This window comes from Juglans microcarpa x Juglans regia, chromosome 4S (assembly GCF_004785595.1).
Source record: "Juglans microcarpa x Juglans regia isolate MS1-56 chromosome 4S, Jm3101_v1.0, whole genome shotgun sequence".
In the NCBI taxonomy this organism is placed as follows: Eukaryota; Viridiplantae; Streptophyta; class Magnoliopsida; order Fagales; family Juglandaceae; genus Juglans; species Juglans microcarpa x Juglans regia.
The window spans coordinates 27,287,662-27,309,722 of NC_054601.1; the positions used below are offsets into that span (position 1 = coordinate 27,287,662).

A 22,061-nucleotide genomic window follows, 5' to 3' on the forward strand; every position below is an offset into this window, starting at 1 on the left:
GGAAAATGCTACACGTAATTAAACAAAATTTATTTCTCTACGTATCAATTATTATATATTAAAAATTTATAATTTAAAATTTAAAATTTAAAAAAGAATTAACAAAATCAATTTTATAAATAAAAATGTAAGTAAAACTATCTACTATCATATATTAAATTAATATTATTATACCTTTTATAAGGTATTTTTTAACGGTCCACATATTCCGGCGCTAAAGATTAAGAATAAAGACGGGAGAAAAAATAATTTGAGATACAGCGAGAAGGATTAATAGGGAAAATGGAAGCTTCTCTTTCCGGTCCATTTCTTGCTATGAATTCCTCCTTCTTGTTTCTCCTTTCGGCCTCCAACAATGCACAATTCCTTGCTTTAATTTTATTCCCCACTTTCGATCTCTCGCTCACTCAATCTCCGTCTTCCCTGATTTCAATCAACTCTTTTCTTACGCTCAAATCCACTTGCGATGCCATCACTGTTGCCTTTTCTGGGCTATTCATTCTTTTTTCAACGGTAAGTTTTTTGAATTTTGCCTTTTTCGTTTTTACCATCGACATGCTTGCTCGCTGAGAAAGTGTTGGAAATCGGGTTACGGGAAAAAATGAGAAACTGAATTAGCCTTAAACGAAGCCATTCTATCGTCGTAGGCCTTATTGACTGGACGTTTTGTATTTTCCAATATTCAACAACTGTACAGAGCGGCCAGGCCTATTAGTGATTGGTGTAGTTCTTGTGAGAATTCTATGAATTCAACTCATAGCTTTCTTACTCTTGTTTTTTAAATTCACTTTTGAGTTGTGAATTGGGCTTTAATCCTTCCACATCTTCAAACGCATACACACACATATTTGTACGTATATGTATATAATTTGACCAATTCGAGCTCGATATAAAAATCCGATATCCAAATTGCAATCTGAAAGATATCTGGGTAATTGGTGCTACTTGCAGAACACAACGTGAAGAATGCAAAAAACAGTCGCTTTTCGTTTAAATACATTTATAGAAGCACTAACTCAGTATTAAGGGGATGACAGCCTTTTGGTAGCCCACTGGCTGCATGGGAGGCTTCTTGCACTTGTTCGACTTCAATCAGGGGAACATGGCCAGGAAAGCTCGTAAGCAGAAGAGACATGTTGGGGGTAAGTATCTTTGCACCTTCTATACATCGACATCGACAGAAGAGTGTGTCTTCTAGGAAGAACTCCTTGAACCCTCTCTTTTACTGGTTCATGCACTTAGATCTTCACCATGTTTTTATTCTAAAATTGAGAAAATCTGAAGTAGAAAGTAAAAATTGCTCGATGACTCTTTCTTCTAACGGTTTAATTATGCGGTAATTTAATAAATAAAGTTTATTATTTTAGCAATTAAGATTAGTGAGTTCAGGGTATTGATTTCTCGTGTATGCCTTGCAATCGTGACAAAAGAAACTCACTTGATTTGCTTTAACAATGTCTCGGAGTTTAATTATGCGGTGATTTAATAAACAAAGTTGATTATTTTAGCAGTTAAGATTAGCAAGTTCAGGATATTGATTTCTCGCGTATGCCTTGCAATCATGACAAAAGAAACTCACTTGATTTGCATCAACAAAGTCTGGGGGTCTTTTGTCAATAAATTGTTTATTGAGGGGTTCTGGAAATCTAGTCCTGGCGGATTTTATACCTTCATGACCCACTGACATTGAGAAATAAGAGAAGTTTTCCTCTAGAAGAGTGAATGAAACAGCATCTTACATTGTTTCTTACCGATCTTACTCCCTTAGCTTAGAAAAGTAATGTTGTTATTCTGATTACTTTGCAGGCCTTGAAGCTCCTCAGAATAGCCTGGATTGTGCTATAGGAGATGTAACGGTAACTTTCAATGCATGCTTTGCTACTGCTTTAGTGTGACAAGGTGGTTACAATGTGTGAAGACTGCACTCCAGGGGTAGTGAGCTTGTGGTTTCCACAAGTGAGTAGTTATGGTTCTTGTAGAGTCTTAGTCGTAGAGACTTGGGAGCGACCCTTCTAGGACTTCCGAGTAATAGGCATGAATCTTCCTTTGGTATTGGAGTGAAAGAGTTCTAGTTTAGGCATTGGGTACTTTGTGTTGGTTTTTTCAAAATATTTTTCTATATTAATCTCATCTCAAAGGAGTCAGGTGAAAGTTTTTTAACATCTTTCTGAAGGATTGGCTTCTGTGAGAGGCAAACCTCGCTTCTGTGAGAGGCAAACCTCCTAAGATGTGTGTTGTTAAATCAGGAATCCCATAAATCAACCGTCATCATTATTTATTTTTGAGTCCTTTAAGAATTATCTATGTGCTACCAGTTTGTGTCCTTGGGTATGTTTTTAATTATCACATTTCTTTCTTAGCAAATTCTTAATTATTACCTATTGTTATGAAATGAGTGCTTCACATATACATTGTAGTAATCTGTTTTTCTAAATGTATACTTGCTATTTTTTTTGTCAGTACTCCAATCAAATTGAAGAATGGTCTGAAAAGAATCGTTATCCAATTGAGGCTTCAATGAAGAAATTGATAAATGAGGAAGTATCCAAACAATCAAACACCAGACAAAAGGCCCCAAGCATTGTGGCACGGTTGATGGGAGTGGACACATTCCCATTAGATACAAATTCTGCAGTTCAACCAATCGCCAAAAAGAATGAAAACATGGGATTAAAGTTTTCTAAGAATGAAAGGAGTAGAAAGAGCACAGTTGGTCTCATCTCTCGTGACTCAAATTCTCCCACGCTGATGGAATTTAACCTATCTCACCATATTAAAGACAGAAGTGCTGATAGATGGAGCAGCAAGCAAAATTTAGGAAACCCTAGGCGTCGAGAACATCCTCAGGAGGAGGAACTACAGAAGTTCAAGAAAGAATTTGAAACATGGCAAGCAGCCAGGTTTAAGGAATGTTCGAGGGTTATTGGACTTGATTGCACCCGTGGACAGTTGCTTGCTCAAGAGGACCTGAACAAAGAAAAGGCACTTTATGCAACTTCTGGGAGAACAGCAAATGAGAGGCCCAGAGAGCCTGAGAATCATACATTAAAGGCAAGGTCATGTGAAAGAGGCAATTTTGAGCAACACGGAGACAGCATGGAATTATTTGCATCTGAGCAAAAGGAATCACTTGCTTTGAGAAGCAGGACCGTAAGTAGAGAATTTGAGCAGTCCTCCCTCATGAGTTCCAGTCAGAAACAGGAGAAATCTTCTGCTCCCACGAAGATAGTGATCTTGAAGCCTGGTCTGGCGAGGATTTCTAACCATGAAGAGTCTCGGACCAGTTCCTTGGACACTTTAGAGGAGAGAGGTAGCATAGAAGATTTTCTTGAGGAGGTCAAGGAACGGTTGAAATGTGAACTGCAAGGGCACACTCCTAAGAGGGGTTCTGTGGGCCGAGGCAGTGGAATTGAGACCCCTTTCAGCGAAAAACCATCAGATCAGAAACTGATCACACGGCATGTAGCGAAACAAGTCCGTGATGGTGTGACTAAGGATCATGGAAGAAATTTGCTCCGATCAGAATCAACAAGGTCATATAGAAGTGAAATTCAGCTCAATGGACCAGGTTCCTTGGATTTCATCAGTAGAGATACTAGAAATTTCTTGTCAGAGAGATTAAGTAATGTTCTCAAGCAAGAAACACAGTTTGACATTCCTATTGCTGCCTCTTCATCATCTGCCCTGGATAATGAAAAGGTAAAACTAAAAAAAGTTAGAGATACATTGAAAGCTGGAAATGAAATGAGCTGCGGGGAAATTGTGAATGATGAACAAGAAATTCAAACCAGATCTTTTAGGCATGGGTCAGATGATGGAGTGCTCCTCAGAGAGTTGTCCCCCAGAAATCTCATCAGGTCCTTGTCAGCCCCAGTATCGGGAACATCATTTGGGAAGCTTCTTCTGGAAGATCGTCACATTTTGACTGGTGCCCACATCCGGAGAAAGCATGAAGCCATCGAAAATGCAATGGTGGACATTAGAAAACAGAGAAAAGAAAGGTTTAATTTTAAAGAGAGAGTTTCCAATTTCAGATACAGGTTCACTTTTAGAAGAAGGCTGTTTGGAAAAAGGATGCAATCAATGGTGGAATCACGTTGCAGTGAACACACTCTTATGGGTGATATCATGAGTGGACCAACAGTTCTTATGAACCATGGCGACAGGCATGTAAGAGTATACTATGTTTCTTTAATTTTTTTTTATTTGTACAAGGATAGTTTGGGTTCAACTGTTTTCCGTCTCTTCTTGTTTCAACTTATGCATCTTTTGTTATGTGGTTTTAGGAGAACTCCACTGAGGTGCCTCCTAGCCCTGCATCTGTGTGCAGCAGTTCTCTAGAAGATTTCTGGAGGCCAACTGAACATATCAGCTCAATGTCAACACTGGATATAACTCCAGCAGAAGATGATGTTGTGCCACAAGTTTTTATGGGGATCAGCTCCAACCTTAATGGTATGAAAACATTTGATTTCCAGCTTTGATACATAACCCAAATGTGGTGTATGCTTGTCTGTAGTGTAAAATAGAGTGCTTTCTGTGGTTCATTGCATGGCTTTATTTGAGTCATGACCACAGGCAAATGTCCATTATGGCTTGCTAATCTACAGATGAGCTTCTGTGCTACAAAAGCTGAAAGAGTTATTTCTGAAATTGAAAAGAGCAGTAGAGAGAAGCAACGCTAAGATCAGTGTACTTACCTGATCTGTTAAAATGCTTGTTTCTATGTAGTGTGTGTGCAGTTTATGGGTATTAGTCACTAGACGTGTCGATCAACCATGCATTCCATTCAATTGCAAAATATTAATTTCCAACTGGAACTAATTGATTACTTTTTATTATTTTCTCCATAACCTCAGCAAGCCTAGAAGAGATCAATATGTTATCTTCTGGAATACAAGGAACCTGTAAAATAATTATCTGACACAATCTTTTTTTTTTTTTTTTTTTTTTTTTTGTAATTTTACAGATCTGCGGAAGCAACTGAATCAACTTAAGTCTCATGGGCCTGAGGACGCAACAATTGAACAGGAGTCCAATGAGTCTGAAATGGTTGATCTGGAGGACCCAGCAGAAGCTTATGTTAGGGATCTGCTCGTTTCTTCTGGCTTGTATGATGGATCATGTGATAGATCTTTATTTAGGTGGGACACATTTGCACAGCCTATCAGCACCTGTGTCTTTGAAGAAGTGGAAGAATCTTATAGAGATTTGGCCAAGGAGGATGGAAGTCCAATGAAGGATCACAATGAGAAGGTAGATCACAAGATGCTATTTGATTTGTTAAATGAAGCACTTTCAACTAGTCTTGGACCAATTTCGACCATGTCCAGATTCAAAAGAAAAATTATTCATTTCTCTATCCTTCCAACTTTACATGGAAGGAGGTTATTGGATCATGTTTGGGAGATCATCCATGTGCATTTACAACCTCTGATTGACAAATCATATTGCTCGCTTGATGTTTTGGTGGCTCGGGATCTGGGATCAACCCCTTGTTTTGTATTTACAGATGAAGAGGTCAGTGATTTGGGAAGAGAGGTGGAGTGTCTAATAATTGGAGATTTGGTTGAGGAAATTGTGAAAGACATGCAATTACGAGGATGAGAGCTTTAACCTTCCTTGGTTTGATCATTTTGTGGTCGGGAATGTATATTTGGAATTATAATATAGACATGCATACATGGATGCCAAAAAGGTTTCCATGTCTGCGTGCGCCTGTATATATGTTCTTTGTCCGTGTTCATAGTGTAGAATTGGGTCGAGTCAATACTATAGATTACACGGCTTGTGCTTCTTCTAGTATTATTGTTTAAACAAAAAGTGGAAATCAACATTCTATATACAAGTGGTTTAATTAAAACCATTGTTCATGGGGCTTTTTCACTTATTATTATAAGCTATAGATTTCCTCTGGTTGGTGCGAAAGTGTAACCACTCAAATTGACCCAAAATGCACAAAATTTTCCCCATATTCATTGATGATTCGAATTATGGTTATAAAGTTTTGCCCACTAAGTATATAATTATGCTAAAGCTATTTAAAAGATTGTCTCAAGTAAAAGGAAGGGTGGAAGAGGGGGGAGATCATTCCAAGAATATTCAAAACTAAAACTTGAGAAGTGCTCTATTGATTATAGAGATCTTGTGGAAGCCACGAGAATTTGTTTAAGAGAAAAAAAATAAAATAATAGTTACAGTTGTGAGTGTGCAAGTACTGCATCATCATTTTGAAAAAAAAATAAATAAATACAGAATTCATATAAAAAAAAAATAATAAATTTTTACGAAGCTGCAAGCCGGCCAAGGGTATCTTTCTATATGATATGGACATAAACCAATTTTTCATCTGCTTCTTCTATTCTAAGAAATAGGAGTCGATAGAGAGAGCCCCCCTCTTCTAATAAATTAAACAATCAATACCTGTTGGTGAGGTAAGGTTGAACCTACATTACTATTATTAAAATCACAAATTGTTGGGATTGTCCTATATCGATTGTGTAACGAACCGGTAATCAGTTTATATTTATGAGAAAAAGCTTTACTCCTTGAATTAGTTTTTGAGGTTGAGAGAAAGGTTGAAGACACCGATATTGCTTGAAGAGAATTTGAAAAAGTATGAAATTGGGCCCTAGCCGTTCTAGGTTATGGCTTTACGTGCCCTCAAATACAAAGAAATAAATTTAAAAAGAAGCCATTACTTTAAGTAACATTTCATGGATTAATTAAAATATAAGAGCCACGTTAAGAAATAGTGAATATTAGATTAGCCTGTGGATCCAATGTCTCAATTCTTGACCCCATCCGGTGGTGTGATGGTACAGCTGCACATGCCATGTCGGGTCTTCCTTCTATTGTCACTTCAACAAATTCATTAAATATGGCAATTATATATATATATATATATGGAGCGTAATCGGGAGAGTTCTTATGATCACGTCTAGGGAGGATAGCTATTCTGATCGTCTCACTTTTCCTTCTAGATAAAAAAAAAAAAAAAAAAAAATTAGGCTACTAACTATATATATTTAGCACGACATATGTGTCAAGGCATCGTCCTTAAAGTTTAAATCATAAAGTGTTTTTTTCCTAATTGATTGATATAAAGAAAGATTTGATACGATTTTTTCAAATGCGAACATAATCATGACTCATGATAGGTCACAGTGTCTGAGTGCATGTTTGGATAATTAGTGTATTTTTGTCACCACTAAAATCATTTTCGATCTACAGTTAAAAATAATCCAATTTTTGTTTCAAAAATATAAAAACTGATCATCATCTCAACATATTTTACTTCTTTATTAAAAATATATTTTCATAGTGTTTTTAAATACATTAAAAATATATTATGTAAACATATTTTTACAGAAAAAGTTGACAAATTTCACAAAAAAACATTTTTTTTTTATTCTCAACTTCATTTCTAGATCACTGCATCTTCGACTGTCATGACTATTGACCCTGTAATTATTGAACATTTTTATATATATATTTTCGTACGAATTGAAAACTGCATCAAATTCTCGGAGTGTAGGTCGTAGTAGAGAGCAATCCTGTATGTATATCATTTGTATAAGAAAATAAAAATAATAATAACCTGAAAATCGAATGTCCCAACAGAGAGACACAGACACAGACAGACTTCTTGTTCCAAAGAAATAAATGTAAATAAATAAATAAATAGGGAGTAAAGATTCTGATTGGGATCGAAAGCCGAAGGTGTCAGGAACAGCCGGGGAGGGGATGGGCTCTAGAGCCAAAGCAATTAGCAACCCCACAGTTCAGTTGAGCTTTACAGAGCAGCTGCGCTAATCTACCAGAGGTTATTTAACTGACTCACTCTTTTTAACAACTCTTCTTCACTCAGCTGACTTTCCTCTCCATCAATCGGTCAAACTCCCAACTATATTACAACTTAATTATTATTACACATTACAATATTAATATTATTTTACTTTAATTCAAAATTTTTATACTTATAGTAGTTCAAAGTAGATAAAATAAATTTTTCTTTTATAATTAGTTGTAAACAAATTGTAGTATAGTTTTTCTTAATGTTAGCCAGTTACTAAATTTTTTAAAAAAAAAATTTCACATTTTTTTACAATGCAGTCTATTTTTTTATAAAATACTTGCCAGATTTATACAATTGAAACTTGTACATATTACTTTTTTTTAAAAAAATCGAAATTAACATGTGTTAATTTTTTTTTATTAATGTTGATGGACGTAAAAAATTAACAAATGATTTTATGCATAAATTAATGAGGTAATTCTTGAAAGATTTGCATAAGGTACTAAACTTAGGTAACATGTAAAATAAGTCGTGACTCGTAACTAATCGAAATGAGTAATGCTACCTATTATTTATTTTCTCGTCATTCTCTCATTATCTCATGATATAACATTAGATAATTTAAGATTATTTATTATATTTTATTTATGAACTTATCATTTAATACCACATCATAAGATGATAAAAAAAAATAATTAGTTGATTTTGCTTTTTTTTTTTTATAAAAAATAAAAAAACAAGTTATAGGATGCTTGATAACGACAATGCTGGTCTTAACTCAGAAAAAAAATAATTCAAGAATTTAAATTAATTGACACATTAACACAAAGCCACTTTTATAAGTGACGCAAATAATGAGCAATAAACCCAGAAGAAGAAGAAAACATTCTGCAGCTGTACCGACTACCGAGTCCCGACCGCGAACTTGTAAAATTGGTACGAGTTATAAAGATTGTCAAAATACGCGATTTTAGGGTACTGCGCCTCCAATCCAATCCAAACAACTGACAACCGCACTTTTTCTTCACCGCATTTTTCTCTCCTTCGGTCTCTGCCCCGTTTTGTCTCTTTCCTTACTTTCTCGTTATCCTTTCTCTGTTAAGACCACACTGACTGCTTTTTTCTCCTCTGTGTGAGAGAGAGAGAGTACTTTGGATGACTGAGTTTAGCTTGATGGACTGGGAGAAACAAGGAAATAATGACCATCATCATCATCATCAGCAAGATCAGAGGGAGGAGCAAGTGCAGAATGGGAGTGTTGGTAATATTGAAGTCAATGAGAATGGGAATAATGGAGGGATGTTGTATGTGAAAGTCATGACCGACGACCAGTTGGAAATTCTCCGCAAGCAGATTGCTGTTTACGCCACCATTTGCGAGCAACTCGTCGAGATGCACAAAAACCTTACCGCCCAACAAGATCTTGCAGGTCTCTGTGTGTGTGTGTGTGTGTGCGCCAATATTAATATCTGATGTGTTGCTTTGCTTTCTTTCTAGTTTGTTACGACATTCGTTTGTACTCTTCTTTTGATATATACCTACGGAATTATACTCGCGAGACTTTGGCTTTTGATTCAATACTTTTTTCCTTATGGTTTTGTAGATTGTGATCATATAGGTATTAATGCTTTTATTGGAAATTTTCAGTCTCTCTTTTTAGCCAATCTATTATATATTGGTTCGATTTATGACAATTCTGCTATACTTCTGTCATTTTCTGTATGGGTTGTTTTCTTCCGTTCTAATGTATCCATGCTTCCAATATGCGTCTTTAAAAATGTGTCCCCCAAAAAAAATTTGGATTTCCTTTCATTTTTCACTTCCAAATAAATTGGGCCGAGATTGTCCTTGGTAGATTACATTGTTTCTACTGTACCTTGTGGTTTTCTCATTGGCAATTATCATTTTGGATATTTTTTTGTGTTTCTTTGTTTTGATGAGGTCTCATCTCATACATCTTTTCTCTAACCATTGATCTATGGTTTTGTATGGTTTTGTGTGAAATCCCACCGACTTTCCCACCCTTTGTTGTTTTTTCTCAGTTGGGATAAGTTAATTTAGTCCAGGATAGATTACTTGGCTTGAAATTGTAATCGGTTTAATAAAGCAGGAGATTTACCATGTTCTGTTATCGTAATTGATCCGTAATCAGATGGTTAGACGAGGCTCTAAATTGCTAGAGAAACTATTCTCTGATGCATTTTCTTTGCAACTTTTGGCCGTCTTCTTGTTCTCGATTTGGGTAGTTAATTGGTGCCATTTGCATTAAGAGACTTCAAATTTACACTTTCTTTGCAGTTGGTTGTTGTATAAGTTCACTCTAGTCATGGATACATATCAGTTGATCATTTTATCACCTGTCTATTGCATTGCCGGCCTTCTTCCTGTGTGAGAGACTGAGAGTGGATGTGATTCTGAAAGAAGCAATTGGCCATGCAAAACGAATAGAGTGGAAACATTCACAATAGTCTCTGGTTCCCCAAACTGTGGGGCCTTAGTACTTGACGAGTATATATAGCTATCAAAACCTTACATCTTTGACTGGTTTCTTTTGCTTGCTTTACCTTACTAGAGAGAGGCAAAGGCCAGAATAATCTGGTGTTGGTGTCTAATAACTAGGTGATCTAATATACCTTTCTCTCTCAAGTATCCAAACAACAGCGTGTGTTTGTGGATCTGTCTGCCTTCCCCTTTTTTTTTTCTTTTTTCTTTTTTTGGGGGGGGGGGGGGGGGGGGGGGGGGGGGGGGGGGGGGGGGGGGGGGGGGGGGGTTTGCAAGCCTTCTCGCCTAAAGGGAATGGTGTATCGTGTCTGGAATTTGACAGCATGCAGCAGTTATGAGGTCCTTGTGTCTATTCAATTGTAGTTGATCTTGTCAAGCTTTTGCTAAAACTAAGCTGATCTGAAAAGGCAAGTGAATGAATCTCCCCATTTTGAAGATATAAACCGTGGATTTAATGTGTTCTAGATACATACAAGTAGTGGCATCCAATTTGGAATCTACGTATTGCTCTCTTTTATGCCTATTCAATTCGCATTTTAGTTAACAATATCCTTCAAGATTCCATATTTGCTCAAACAAAATCTCCACCCTTGCTTTCTCAGGAGTAAGGCTGGGCAATTTATACTGTGATCCTTTAATGACATCTGCTGTGCACAAAATTACTTCCAGACAGAGGTGGACTCCAACACCTGTGCAGCTTCAAATTCTGGAGCGCATATTTGAACAAGGGACTGGAACTCCAAGCAAGCATAAGATCAAAGAGATAACCTCTGAACTTGGTCAGCATGGCCAAATTTCAGAAACAAATGTCTATAATTGGTTCCAGAACAGGCGTGCTCGTTCAAAACGTAAACAGCAAAATGCAGCACCAAACACTGCTGACTCAGAAGTAGAGACAGAAGTTGATTCACCCAAGGATAAGAAGACAAAACCTGAGGACTTTCACTCCCAACAAAACTCAGGCCCCAGGGCTGAAGATTTGTGCTTCCAGAACCCTGAGATAAGCTCTGATCTGCATTTCTTAGATCCACAGAGCAGTAAAGAAGAGACCATGTTCCCGTCAGATGGCAGTATAAAAATTGCTAGAGGTTTAGACCAAATCTCTTTTTACGATGGCTTGCAATCAAATCCAAGTATGTATGTTCTTTAACGTTCTTGCTTTATGTTTTTTCTTTGGTCTGACCATCTTACTGGAAGCTGCCACTTTTTCTTGTTACAGTGGGGATTGTAAGATGTCATATCAGTGCTTTATCATATTTATCAAGTAATTTAGTCGGTTACTTTAATCTATCAAGAAAATATATAGCACCTGTTTCTTAGACGTAATTAGTGTGCACTAGCTCAGTCGTTGCTCATTGCTGCCATTCTCTACTTCCTTTGTCATGTTAAAAGGATCGCTTGACTGGTATTGCCAGAGGATTTACTTGATTCCTATCAAGTTGATCATTGCTAGAAATGAAGAATTATCTCCTTACATACATGTATGAGCACAAAGTATCTTGCTACACACTCACAGAGATCTGCATTTATTTTTTGACTGTAAATTAATAGGAATGTTGTCATTACCGCCCTATTTTATTTTCTTTTTCTTGTTTTGTTTTGCAGGAAATGATCGCCTGACTGGAAAGATGGAGGTACCGGGGAACTATAGTCTTTATCAGCACACAGAAGACTATGGCATATAGTCTGACACTTGTTTTTTCCAGAGTTATTTTATCTTATACAGATGATAGATTGGGGTTGTTGAGTTAGCAAGTAGCGATCAAGTCCAATTAATATTGATATTACCATGCCTAACGTAGTAGAGTCATATTATACTTAAAGTGCAAAGACAGGAATGAACTGAATTAAGCTGGAGTGTAGATATACCAATATGACATCATAATTTGGAACTGGTTTTTGCGTTTGAATGATTAATCTTTTTAGGTTGCTTCTGTCTATTGTTAGCAGAGTAGTGAGCTTTTGATATTTTTATGAGAAGTGTAATGGGTGTTGAGGATGATGTCAAAATGTCTTGTTAACTTGGAAGTGTGATAGCTTTGTTTGCAATGAAAGAGATTTGGGGTTTTGCCTATTTCACTTTTTGACAGTTTGCATCCTGGGATGAAGAAATTTGGGCATCTAGTGTTGGTTTATAGGGAGCAGCTATGCGCAATCAAAGTTGCTTATAATCATTGCAATCACTAGCATTGGTATTGCTGTAATTAGGAGAAAGCAGCGCTGGGAGTGATTATTAAAGTGGTAAAAGCAGTGAGCGGATTCTGTAAATTTAGGGATCGTTTATTATTACAAGTCCTTTTTCTTGACCCACTCATCTTATCTAGTTTAATTATTATAATTTTTTAAATTTCTACACAAAAATAAAATAAATAATTTAATTTTTTTAAATTTTAAAATAAAAATAATATTAAAAAAATATATTTAAATAATATTTTATTTAACTTTAATTTTTATCTCATCTCATTTTAATTTTTTCAAAAAAATCTTACTGAATTATTATAGAAACGACCCTCACACTGACTGCTTAGATACCATGTAGATTCGTGTACCTGTTTATACTCTATTATTATCTCCCTTACCAAAGCCCAACCTGGCTTCATGATCTGCCCCACTTATTTGTAAACTGGAGAAAATAAAACGTACTTAATAAAGTTGACGTAAAACATATAGTTGGATTGTAGGGAAAAGCCACAATGTTGTGCAAATTGTTTTGAGATGGTCGAATTAATTCTTTGGCCAATGAAAATTATACACTCTGGTAGGACTGTTCATCCTAGCCGAATTTTTTTCTTGCAAACCCGACTTAGACTGGAACCTGGAAAACTGGATTCCAATTCCGAATTTCGGCCCGGATTTGAGCTCGAAACAAATCCAGATTGGAATCCGGGTTGCAAAACCTAGGTACACCCGATCCGGGTACCAGGTTTTAAACCCGAAACCCGAATTTACAATCTGGTACTCGGGTTTGGTTTTTTTGGTTCATATATATATATATATATATATATAAATCAGTTTTGATGTTTCTTTTTTTTATAGGCCAATTCTTGTAGGGAGGATGCAGCCATATTCTCTTCTGCCCAAATTCGATGTTTTCAGTTAAACAAAGTCAAGAATTGTCATTTAAACAAAAGTTCATACAAGAACCTTAGAGAAAAAATAAAAACGGAATGCTTTTATGAAAGCTTTAACTTACAGGAGTTCATAAAAATGAAACTTCATAAGATCACACAAACAATCAACTTGCAGAATGGGTGGTTTTTGGACATCCATTCATACAAGATTAGAGAGGAAAGAGAGGAACCACAGGAAATTTGCGGAATGGGTGGTTTAGGAAAGAAAGAACGTGTACCAAAAATGCCTGGTAACTTCCTTCCCTACCTCCCTCGTCCCCAAATCCATGAACTTCGTGCAACCAGCTCTCTCTGTCTCACTCCTGCTCAGAGTTTGGAAATTAATAAAGAATCAAAGACGCATTGATGTCAGACTTAAGGAAATGGGAAGATGAAACAACCATCTCATTGATTTTATTTTTAAAAAAAAAAAAAACCGTTTTAAAAAACCTAGATTCATCAGGGTTCTGGCCTGGGCTAACCCGGTCTAGGTTTGAAATCCAGGTTCCAGTCCGAGTATACTTGGATTTCCGGGCCAGAACCCAAATGAACAGTCCTACACTCTGGAAAACAAGATTTTGACAAATGGAGTCTGCATTCACCTACTAACTCATTTAGGCATTTTGACAATTTTTTAAGAAATTGACGTGATTTTATATGATATGTTAAATCTATTTCATTGTAAAAATAATTTTATAATCTAATATACCACATCAAATCACGTCAATTTATTATTTATTCTTGTAAAATCTATTTTTGACTAATCATTTCTCTTGAATTAATGAGTAAATATTTCGGAATTGGGAGTGAATATAATGAAAAATATTATTCTACAGTGTTAATTTAGTTGAATAAAGAAAAATCACAACCACGTAAATAACAAATTGACATAACTTAATTTGATATGTTAGATCTATTTTATAATAAAAATAATTTTATAATTTGATTATCATATCAAGAAACATTAGTTTGTAGATTTACTTTAGTGAAATATCTATTTATGGAAAAAGCTCCCAGTCGGTCAGGTGAAAACTCTATTTTAACACTAGCCAATAAAAATTCTTCACGTAGGACGTGCAGCAAATTAAAATTTACCCCCGTCGCCTCTAAGCCCCCGCTCTCTCTCTCTCTCTCCAAGTAAATACGCTCTCATCTGCAGACTCCGATTTTTCCTATCACCGAGAGAAAAGGTTGGAAGAAAATGTTTGATTTCTTTTGTTCTGACTATAATGCTTGATTCTTTTGTATGCAAGATTTGGTCTCTTGCTCGATTTTGCTTGGTTTGGTCTCTTGCTTGATTTGGTCTCTTGCTCTACATTTTTCAATTAAGGCCTCGTTTGGATAATGAAAGTATTTCATCTCATGTTATCATTACAATTTTTCTAAATTTTCATACAAAATATAATAAATAATTCAACTTTTTCAAATACTAAAATAATAATAATATTAAAAAATAATATTCTAACAATATTTTATTCAACTTTTAACCTTTATGTAAAATCATCTAATCTCATCTCACTTTGTAAACCGTACCAAAATTACAAGCCACATTCACAAAAGGTCTCGTTTTTCATTCTCATGGGTCACAAACTTGACATGGGATTTATTTGTTTTACATTTTAAAAGCCAACAATTATAAATTTATGATGGATTTCATCTTTTTGGTGGCAGATAAGGAGGTCCTCATACCATGATGTAACAAGGGTCTTGAGATTTCGGGGGGGGGGGGGGGGGGGGGGGGGGGGGGTTGCAAGTGATGAGGTGGGGGAGGGAGAGAGAAAAGAAGGGGAAGAGATAAAAAATAAAACAAAGTAATTTACTGAAAGTGGGTGTAAATTTTAGTTTACTGCACGTACTACATGGCGGTATTTTTATTGGCTGGTGTTAAAACGAAATTTTCCGACCGGCTGGGAAATTTTCCTCTCTCTTTTATATAAGCTTATCTTTGATTTTTCTCATGCCACATCTTTTCTTCCTCATTCTTGTGTTTCTCTCTCCCTTTCAAAAAATTCAAAGTCTCTTTCTCTATCCCACCTCAATTTTTTATGAGATCACCAGGTATTTATGCAACCTTCCTTTCCTTATGCTTCAATTCTATTTCTATTTTTTTCTCTTTTTATTTTCCTCAAAGTTTTCTAATACGAAAACTTAATGTAATGGCTCTCCAACTGCCATTGACTCTCTGTGAAATTGAGCTCTTGGCATTCCAGATAAATGCTGATTCTGATTTGATTCTTTGTTTTGGACCGTATTCTTATTCAAATATTGGAATTTGATGCTTTGCTTAAGAGTTGGTGTATGGATGAATCTGTGCATGTTTTGTGCGCTGAATTCTTCTGTGCTTTTGAAGTTTTGATTTTTCTTTAGGTGAACTTGATGCGTTGCTACTTTTGTTTTGTTCGTCAAGAAAATTGAGGTCTTGTGGGCTTTCATTTTTGTTTTCCCTAAAGAACTAAATTCAGCTCAAATACTTGCATTAAATTTAGTCGGCTCTATTTTTTCCTGGAAAAACTCTACTCAACCCCTGGTTCACTAGCACACATTACACACCCATGTGACAAACCTGATTTTCCCCCTTCTACCAGTTCTTCCCTCAAAACCCATCACTCCCATTCCCTCAGACTCGATCCTTTCCTTCGCCCAGGCCTCTCTTCTCCCTTGCCCAACCATATTCTTCTCCCTCAACCCTTCTTCTTCTCTCTCGCCCAACACCTCTCTCCCTCAACCCATCTCTTCTCCCTTGCCCAACCATCCCTCTTCAGTCTTCCCTTAGAGGCAACGAAATTTGGAATTCCCTCTTCCCCCACCGTGCTAACCTCGTTGCACCTCCCCAGCCTAGTATGACTCCCCTCACCCATCACCCCGACATCTCTCTCTCAACCCTAAAACCCTAGAAAAAAGCCATTCTCTCTCACCCCAATCGTGAGATTCTCCTCACCCATCACCCCGACGGTCCTCACCCCAGTTTCGGAACTCATTTTAGCACCCTTGAAACCCTAAAAAAAAGCCCATCTCCCTCACCCCTTTCAGTCCCGATCTTTCTCATGGATTCCTCCCTTTAGTCGCCTCTCTCTGTCTCTCTACCTCTCACTCTGAGCCCTTTCTCTTGTAGGGATCCAGCACTGCTAACCTTAGCCATCTCTCTCACACGTCGCAAAGAAATCTAGATTCCCAAATCAACAATGGCGTCACAATAATACTAATTTCGTGAAGATTTTTTTTGGTAGATTTTGTGTAATTTTTCTGTGTAGGAATATCATTTACTGTTTTTTGTAGATTTTTTCTAAGTTGTGCTCAAGTTTTATTGAACATAAACACATTGTGTAGATTTTGGAAGCTGTTTGTCTAAGTTGTGCTTAAGTTTTTTTGGTAGTATTTGTGTGAGTTTTTTGTGCAGAAATATCATTAACTATTATTTGTGCTTAAGTTTTTTTGTACAATGATGAAGTTGTTGTTTAGTTTGGTGAAGGTCCTTTTTTGTGGATTATTTGCATTGAGAAACAAAAAGGAAATTCAAACAAGGATGAGGTTGTTGTGTAATTTCTGAACTTGATGCTTAGGAGAGAGAAGATGGTAGATTATTTTTTAAAAGGAATAATAGTAGCTCCTTTGGGTTAACTCAACCCAACGTGTGGCGCCCTCGACCCAACGTGTTATTTTTGTGGAGTTCGTGACACTGTGATGATGACCACATAGATCACACACCCCAACGACCAATACTCAGAGTGTGTACAACATGTAATTAGTGTACAAAAAATATTCGCAGCGGAAAAATAAAAAGGTATTTCTTTATTAAGTACCAGAATTTGTTCAAAAACAGTAAAAGAACTTTACAAGGATTATATAGTCATCCGACAGATAAATTAAAAACAGGAAATAACATAAGGGAAACAAATCTCATAATGCTAAACAATAACTCAGCAACTCAGACCGCCGGCGGAGCTGATCCCTCGGGTTCATACTCGGACTCTGCGTCAGACTCTACGGCACCATAAGACAGAATCGTAGGGTAAAACACCATAATGAGATTATGACATCTCAGCAAGTAATTAACCAAAACAACATTTAAGAAATTTTAAAACACATTAATATAATCACGCATCTCCATACGGACAAATAAACAGAATAACAACCCACATTCTTTTTTCCCAAAAATATACTTTTAATATTCACACCAAAAATCTCATTTTTGGCCCCAATCATAATTATTACAAAATTACGCATGCACCACGGTCTCCCCTATGGACCGTCCACACACCCTTGCTCTCATCGTCACATCACGGGTAACGTCCGTGCAAGAGACTTCGTAACGAGCGATGCACAGTTCCGCGCCCAGCGCGTACATGGCCAAGCATCCTCTAATCTCGCCAGCCAAAAGGTCACGAAATCGGTACGAGAGCGTTACCATCTCGTCCGTTCCTGTCGTCGCCCTGCGACAACTCAGGGGACGTCATGTCAGTCTGTTACGCTCCCGAGTGACCAGAGGAGCTCCACCGAGATAATGCCCCATCTCGGCTTGGGGTCGTGATACACACCCATATATTTAGTCTTAATTTCAACAGACAACGTGACATCACAGCACAATTTATTATAAACGATAAATATGCATTACAACAGTTTATTGGAATAAATATTAAATATCTCATTTACAATAAAATAATCCTCCATTTACAATTATACAGTTTCACAAATACACGCGTAATCCCAACCTCCAATCCGGCCCAAGGCCCAATTCCAACAACTCCAATTAACAATTACAACCCAATACTTCAACGACCCAAGGCCCAATTCCCAACAAAACCAACAGATCAACAATACAACCCAATTATAATAACGTCAATTTAAATCACTTGATTCGCGATGGAAAATTATATACACACGAAGTTAGGAAATTCTGAAAGATCACTCGAGAGGGGTGGTGCTCAAGGTGGCTGCACAATGGCAGCAACATTGATTTCCAATAAAGCAGTGGCTTTTCTAGTGAGTTGTCTCTCAAAGGAATTCGATCTAGAACAAATGGATGGAAAAACAACTCACAGCAAGTAACAACAATTCACCAAAACCGATTGAAATTTTCACAAATTTTAGATCAAAATAGAGCATGACAAAACCTCAAGCTCACGGATTCAACACAAAAATTTACAGATCAACACTCAAAATATCAAGAGATGAAAATGGCTTGAATGAGAGAGAGGATGAGGATCTCGGAAGAATTAAATTACAAAAGCCGTGGCCTATTTATAGGCCAAGTGTGGCGGTTGGAGGGGCTATGTGTCGCACGGGTGGAAGAAGAACAATACGGCAGCTCAAGTCGTGGAGGAGATGCGTGGCAAAGAGGGTCGCGTGGTGAAGCTGCAGGTTGATAGCAGCCTTCAGTGTTCATGCCGAAAGGCACGGAGGCAACAATGGAAGCTTGAGGTGGAAGGGGGGGCCGCGTGGAGCGGCAGCTGGACATCAAGTACTTGGAGCCGCAACCGAGCAACACGGAACTGCCAAAGAAAGGTGGAGGTGGCTCACGGCAGCTGCTGGAACAAGAACGGAGAAGAAGAAAATAGAAGAAACTAGAAGAAGGAAGAAGAAGAAAGAAGAAGAAGCTGAGCGGCGCAAGGGAGAAAGAGATGGAGCCCTAGCTCCTGACCAAAACAGCGCCTTTTGATTGTAAGGGGAGGGCTGGGTCTTAAACCGCATGGGCTAGGCTGCGTTTCGCATGGTGCACGAGTTGGGCTTGAAGCTACACGGGCTGGGTTGGGTTTTAAGCATAATACACACACACACACGGCCCACAATTAAAATCACACAACACAAATAAAAACACACACAGCCCACCAAACACAACAAAAACAAAGGCCCAAACCGAAAATACACACAATTAAAATAACATAAATAAAATATCACAAAAATAAAATAACAAATAACATAAATAAACAAATAAAATAACACAATTAAAACCCAAGAAATTTAGGGATCTGACACAAGGAATTGATGCAAAGGTCCCAGCACTACATATACTTTGCAGGCTACCATGTCATTACTCATTAGGCAAGTATGAAGCTCATTTGTTCTAGACAAGCTTTAGTGTACCAATTTTAGTTGCAGGGTACTAAGTCCTCAGTTTGTTTTAGACAAGCTTTAGTGTACCAATTTCCATTTGTTATCGTCACTAATTTACAGAAAAATGCACAATCTATTTATTTTTTTGCAACAATTACACAATTATTTATAGGGCCAAAACATCTCAATTCTCTAAATATTGTCCCACAATATATATGATGAGACTAATTTAAAATCCTACACTCTCAAATGATGAGGTTGTGTTGTTGATGAGTTTAAGTGATATATTCATTATGGAAAAATCTAGTCAGCATTCGGTCTGTCAATTATCATGTAGATCACCTATGACATTAAGTCAATCTTCGTCATGTGTTGTTGATGCGTTTGAAATGGACACACCAACTTGTTGGTGTGGTTTGAAAGCACCATTAAAGATCTCCCACGCCAACAAAAATCATGGAAGGAAATTTTTATCCTGTTCGAACTATAACACGGTAATTAATTTCTCATATTTTTTTTTCCTTGCTTTGGAATGCATGTACAAATTTGTTATATTTGAAACTTAAAATTCTTGAATTCTACGTAGGGAGAAACAAGATGTAAATTCTTCATATGGGCAGATATACTGTAATTGGTAGAGGGAAAAATTCTGACAAGAGATAATGCAGTTTGGAAAAGGGAGGATGATTTATTATTATGTGAGTATGAAGTTAAAAAAGAAGAAGAAGATAAACTAATAGAGAGAGGGAATGAGCTTTACAAGCAAGAAGACGAACTTCAAAGGTGGATTGTAGAGAATAGGGGTGCACATATATTGTTATGTCTGTATTAGATCGTATTTCTTGTAATAGGTTTTGGTTGGATCGGGCTATAAAATGTATAAAGATAATTTTAAATGTAATCTAATCTATTTTTGGTTGGATCGTATATTGTTGTAATAGTTTTTGATACTTGTGATCATATTCGTCCCTTCTATTCTCTTTATTTTCACTTCGGTTTTGTATAGTTCTTTTGTTGTGCTCTTTTGTTGGAATGTGGATGTAATAAAAAAAAAACTGGAATGAATAGAATGGTCTAGCTATTATGCTTTTCCGCTCATTTCATATTTTTGGTTGTTTAACTTATCTTAAACCAAGTGGATTCTGTTTCTGGATATGTGCTAGAAAACTGTTTGCTAGCTTCAAACTAGAGACTACTATTATATTTTTCAATTTTCTGTTGTTTAGAATAGGTCTCCTGCCAAAAATAAATGACTATTCAAGATTTTCAACTAAAATATGAAAATCACTAGCAACATAACAATCCAATAAATTGTAAAGCATTAGCAACATAACCATCATCACTAGCAACATAACAAGCATCAATTGCTTAACTAAAAATAAAAAAAATAAAACCCTTTAGGGCTCTTCACAACCATAACCTGTAAGATTGATCAACTTGCATAAATGATTAAGATCAACACTATTTCATTTACATATTACATATTTACATATTTACATTTACACATTTAACAATAGGTAAAAACTAAACCCATGTACAAAATACACAATTACATATTTAACCATAGGCCATGTATAAACTTTTCCACCATCGGAACCTTTCTTCTTATTAGCGGTCTCATTTTTCCCTGAACTACGTGAAAACTTAATATTTTCTTACCCTTGTCGCCGACTAAGCTCTCTTTCACCTTAGTTGAACCAGTCTTAAGCTGTAATCCTGCAAACTTGTGCTCAAAGTCATCCAAATGGTGCAAGAATACATTCACATGGTCTTCACTTGGGGATACACACGTCGCTAATCTCAAACATCTTTTAACCAAAATTTCATACCGTCATGCATTCGCATTGACCCGTAAGTCATCATAGCTACTATTTACCAGTGTGTATCTCCTCTTTAAGTCTTTTCTTCATTGATCCAATACATATTTCTCTAGCAACACATGAATGTACTTCATCTTATAGACTTTAAATTCATGCTTACAGATAATCCCTCTCATCCTAAACAGGGCACACGTGCATTTAACTTTGCACTCATCTTCGTTATAGTGAACATTGTACTTGACAATTTTTTCATGTTCATCAGAGATGAAAATTTCTTCGAAAACATCAAGGTGGAAATGCAACCTTGTGTGTTGACAAGTGCAGGGTTACATAGAATCATTCCCCAAACCTCTCATTGGATCTCTTTAAACTTCGCATTTGTGTACAATGATTGAAAATGCTTCTCAATCTTGAATGTGGATGCACATGGTATCGTTTGGTTGCAAGAATGGAAATTAGCCGTCGTCTCCACCTCTACCTTATTCCTTAGAGCATTATCAAATTGATCTACAAATTCCTCCAATGTCGTGCTGGAATGCACAAACCCATCAAAGAATGCGTTCATGCTCTTAGATAGCTGTGTAGTGCTCATACCAGCCTAAAATACATCTTTCAAGTAAACTAGCACCCAAAATGACCTCTCGTTGTACAACCCTTACAACCATGCATTATCAGTAATATCATACTTCTGAAGTAATTGCCCCCACTTCTTCTCAAATTCTTCTCAACTCTGTGTATCATAGAGTGCATTTTGAATTGCAGTCTTCAACCCTGAGTCGT

General features: G+C 36.7%; 2 protein-coding genes across 4 annotated transcripts; both read left to right on the forward strand.

Annotated features, from left to right (window-relative positions):
• The first annotated feature begins 245 nt into the window (after positions 1–245).
• On the forward strand, positions 246–5,863 carry LOC121263507. Of its 3 annotated transcripts, XM_041166435.1 has the most exons (7): positions 246–513; positions 952–1,142; positions 1,807–1,856; positions 2,461–4,170; positions 4,287–4,455; positions 4,970–5,256; positions 5,513–5,863. In XM_041166435.1, exons 2-7 carry the CDS (start codon positions 1,061–1,063, stop codon positions 5,552–5,554), a joined length of 2,340 nt encoding a protein of 779 aa, XP_041022369.1. In that variant the 5' UTR covers positions 246–513; positions 952–1,060; the 3' UTR covers positions 5,555–5,863. The 3 variants fall into 3 exon arrangements, with proteins under 3 accessions (XP_041022369.1, XP_041022367.1, XP_041022368.1); XM_041166433.1 differs by having other exon boundaries at positions 4,970–5,863; XM_041166434.1 differs by lacking the exon at positions 246–513 and adding an exon at positions 602–732 and having other exon boundaries at positions 4,970–5,863.
• Positions 5,864–8,759: 2,896 nt separating this feature from the next.
• LOC121263289 (WUSCHEL-related homeobox 13-like) lies at positions 8,760–12,210 on the forward strand. The gene is made up of 3 exons (XM_041166093.1): positions 8,760–9,227; positions 10,903–11,433; positions 11,906–12,210. The coding sequence occupies exons 1-3, from the start codon at positions 8,954–8,956 to the stop codon at positions 11,983–11,985; spliced, it is 885 nt and encodes a 294-aa protein (XP_041022027.1). The 5' UTR covers positions 8,760–8,953; the 3' UTR covers positions 11,986–12,210.
• Positions 12,211–22,061: the final 9,851 nt, after the last annotated feature.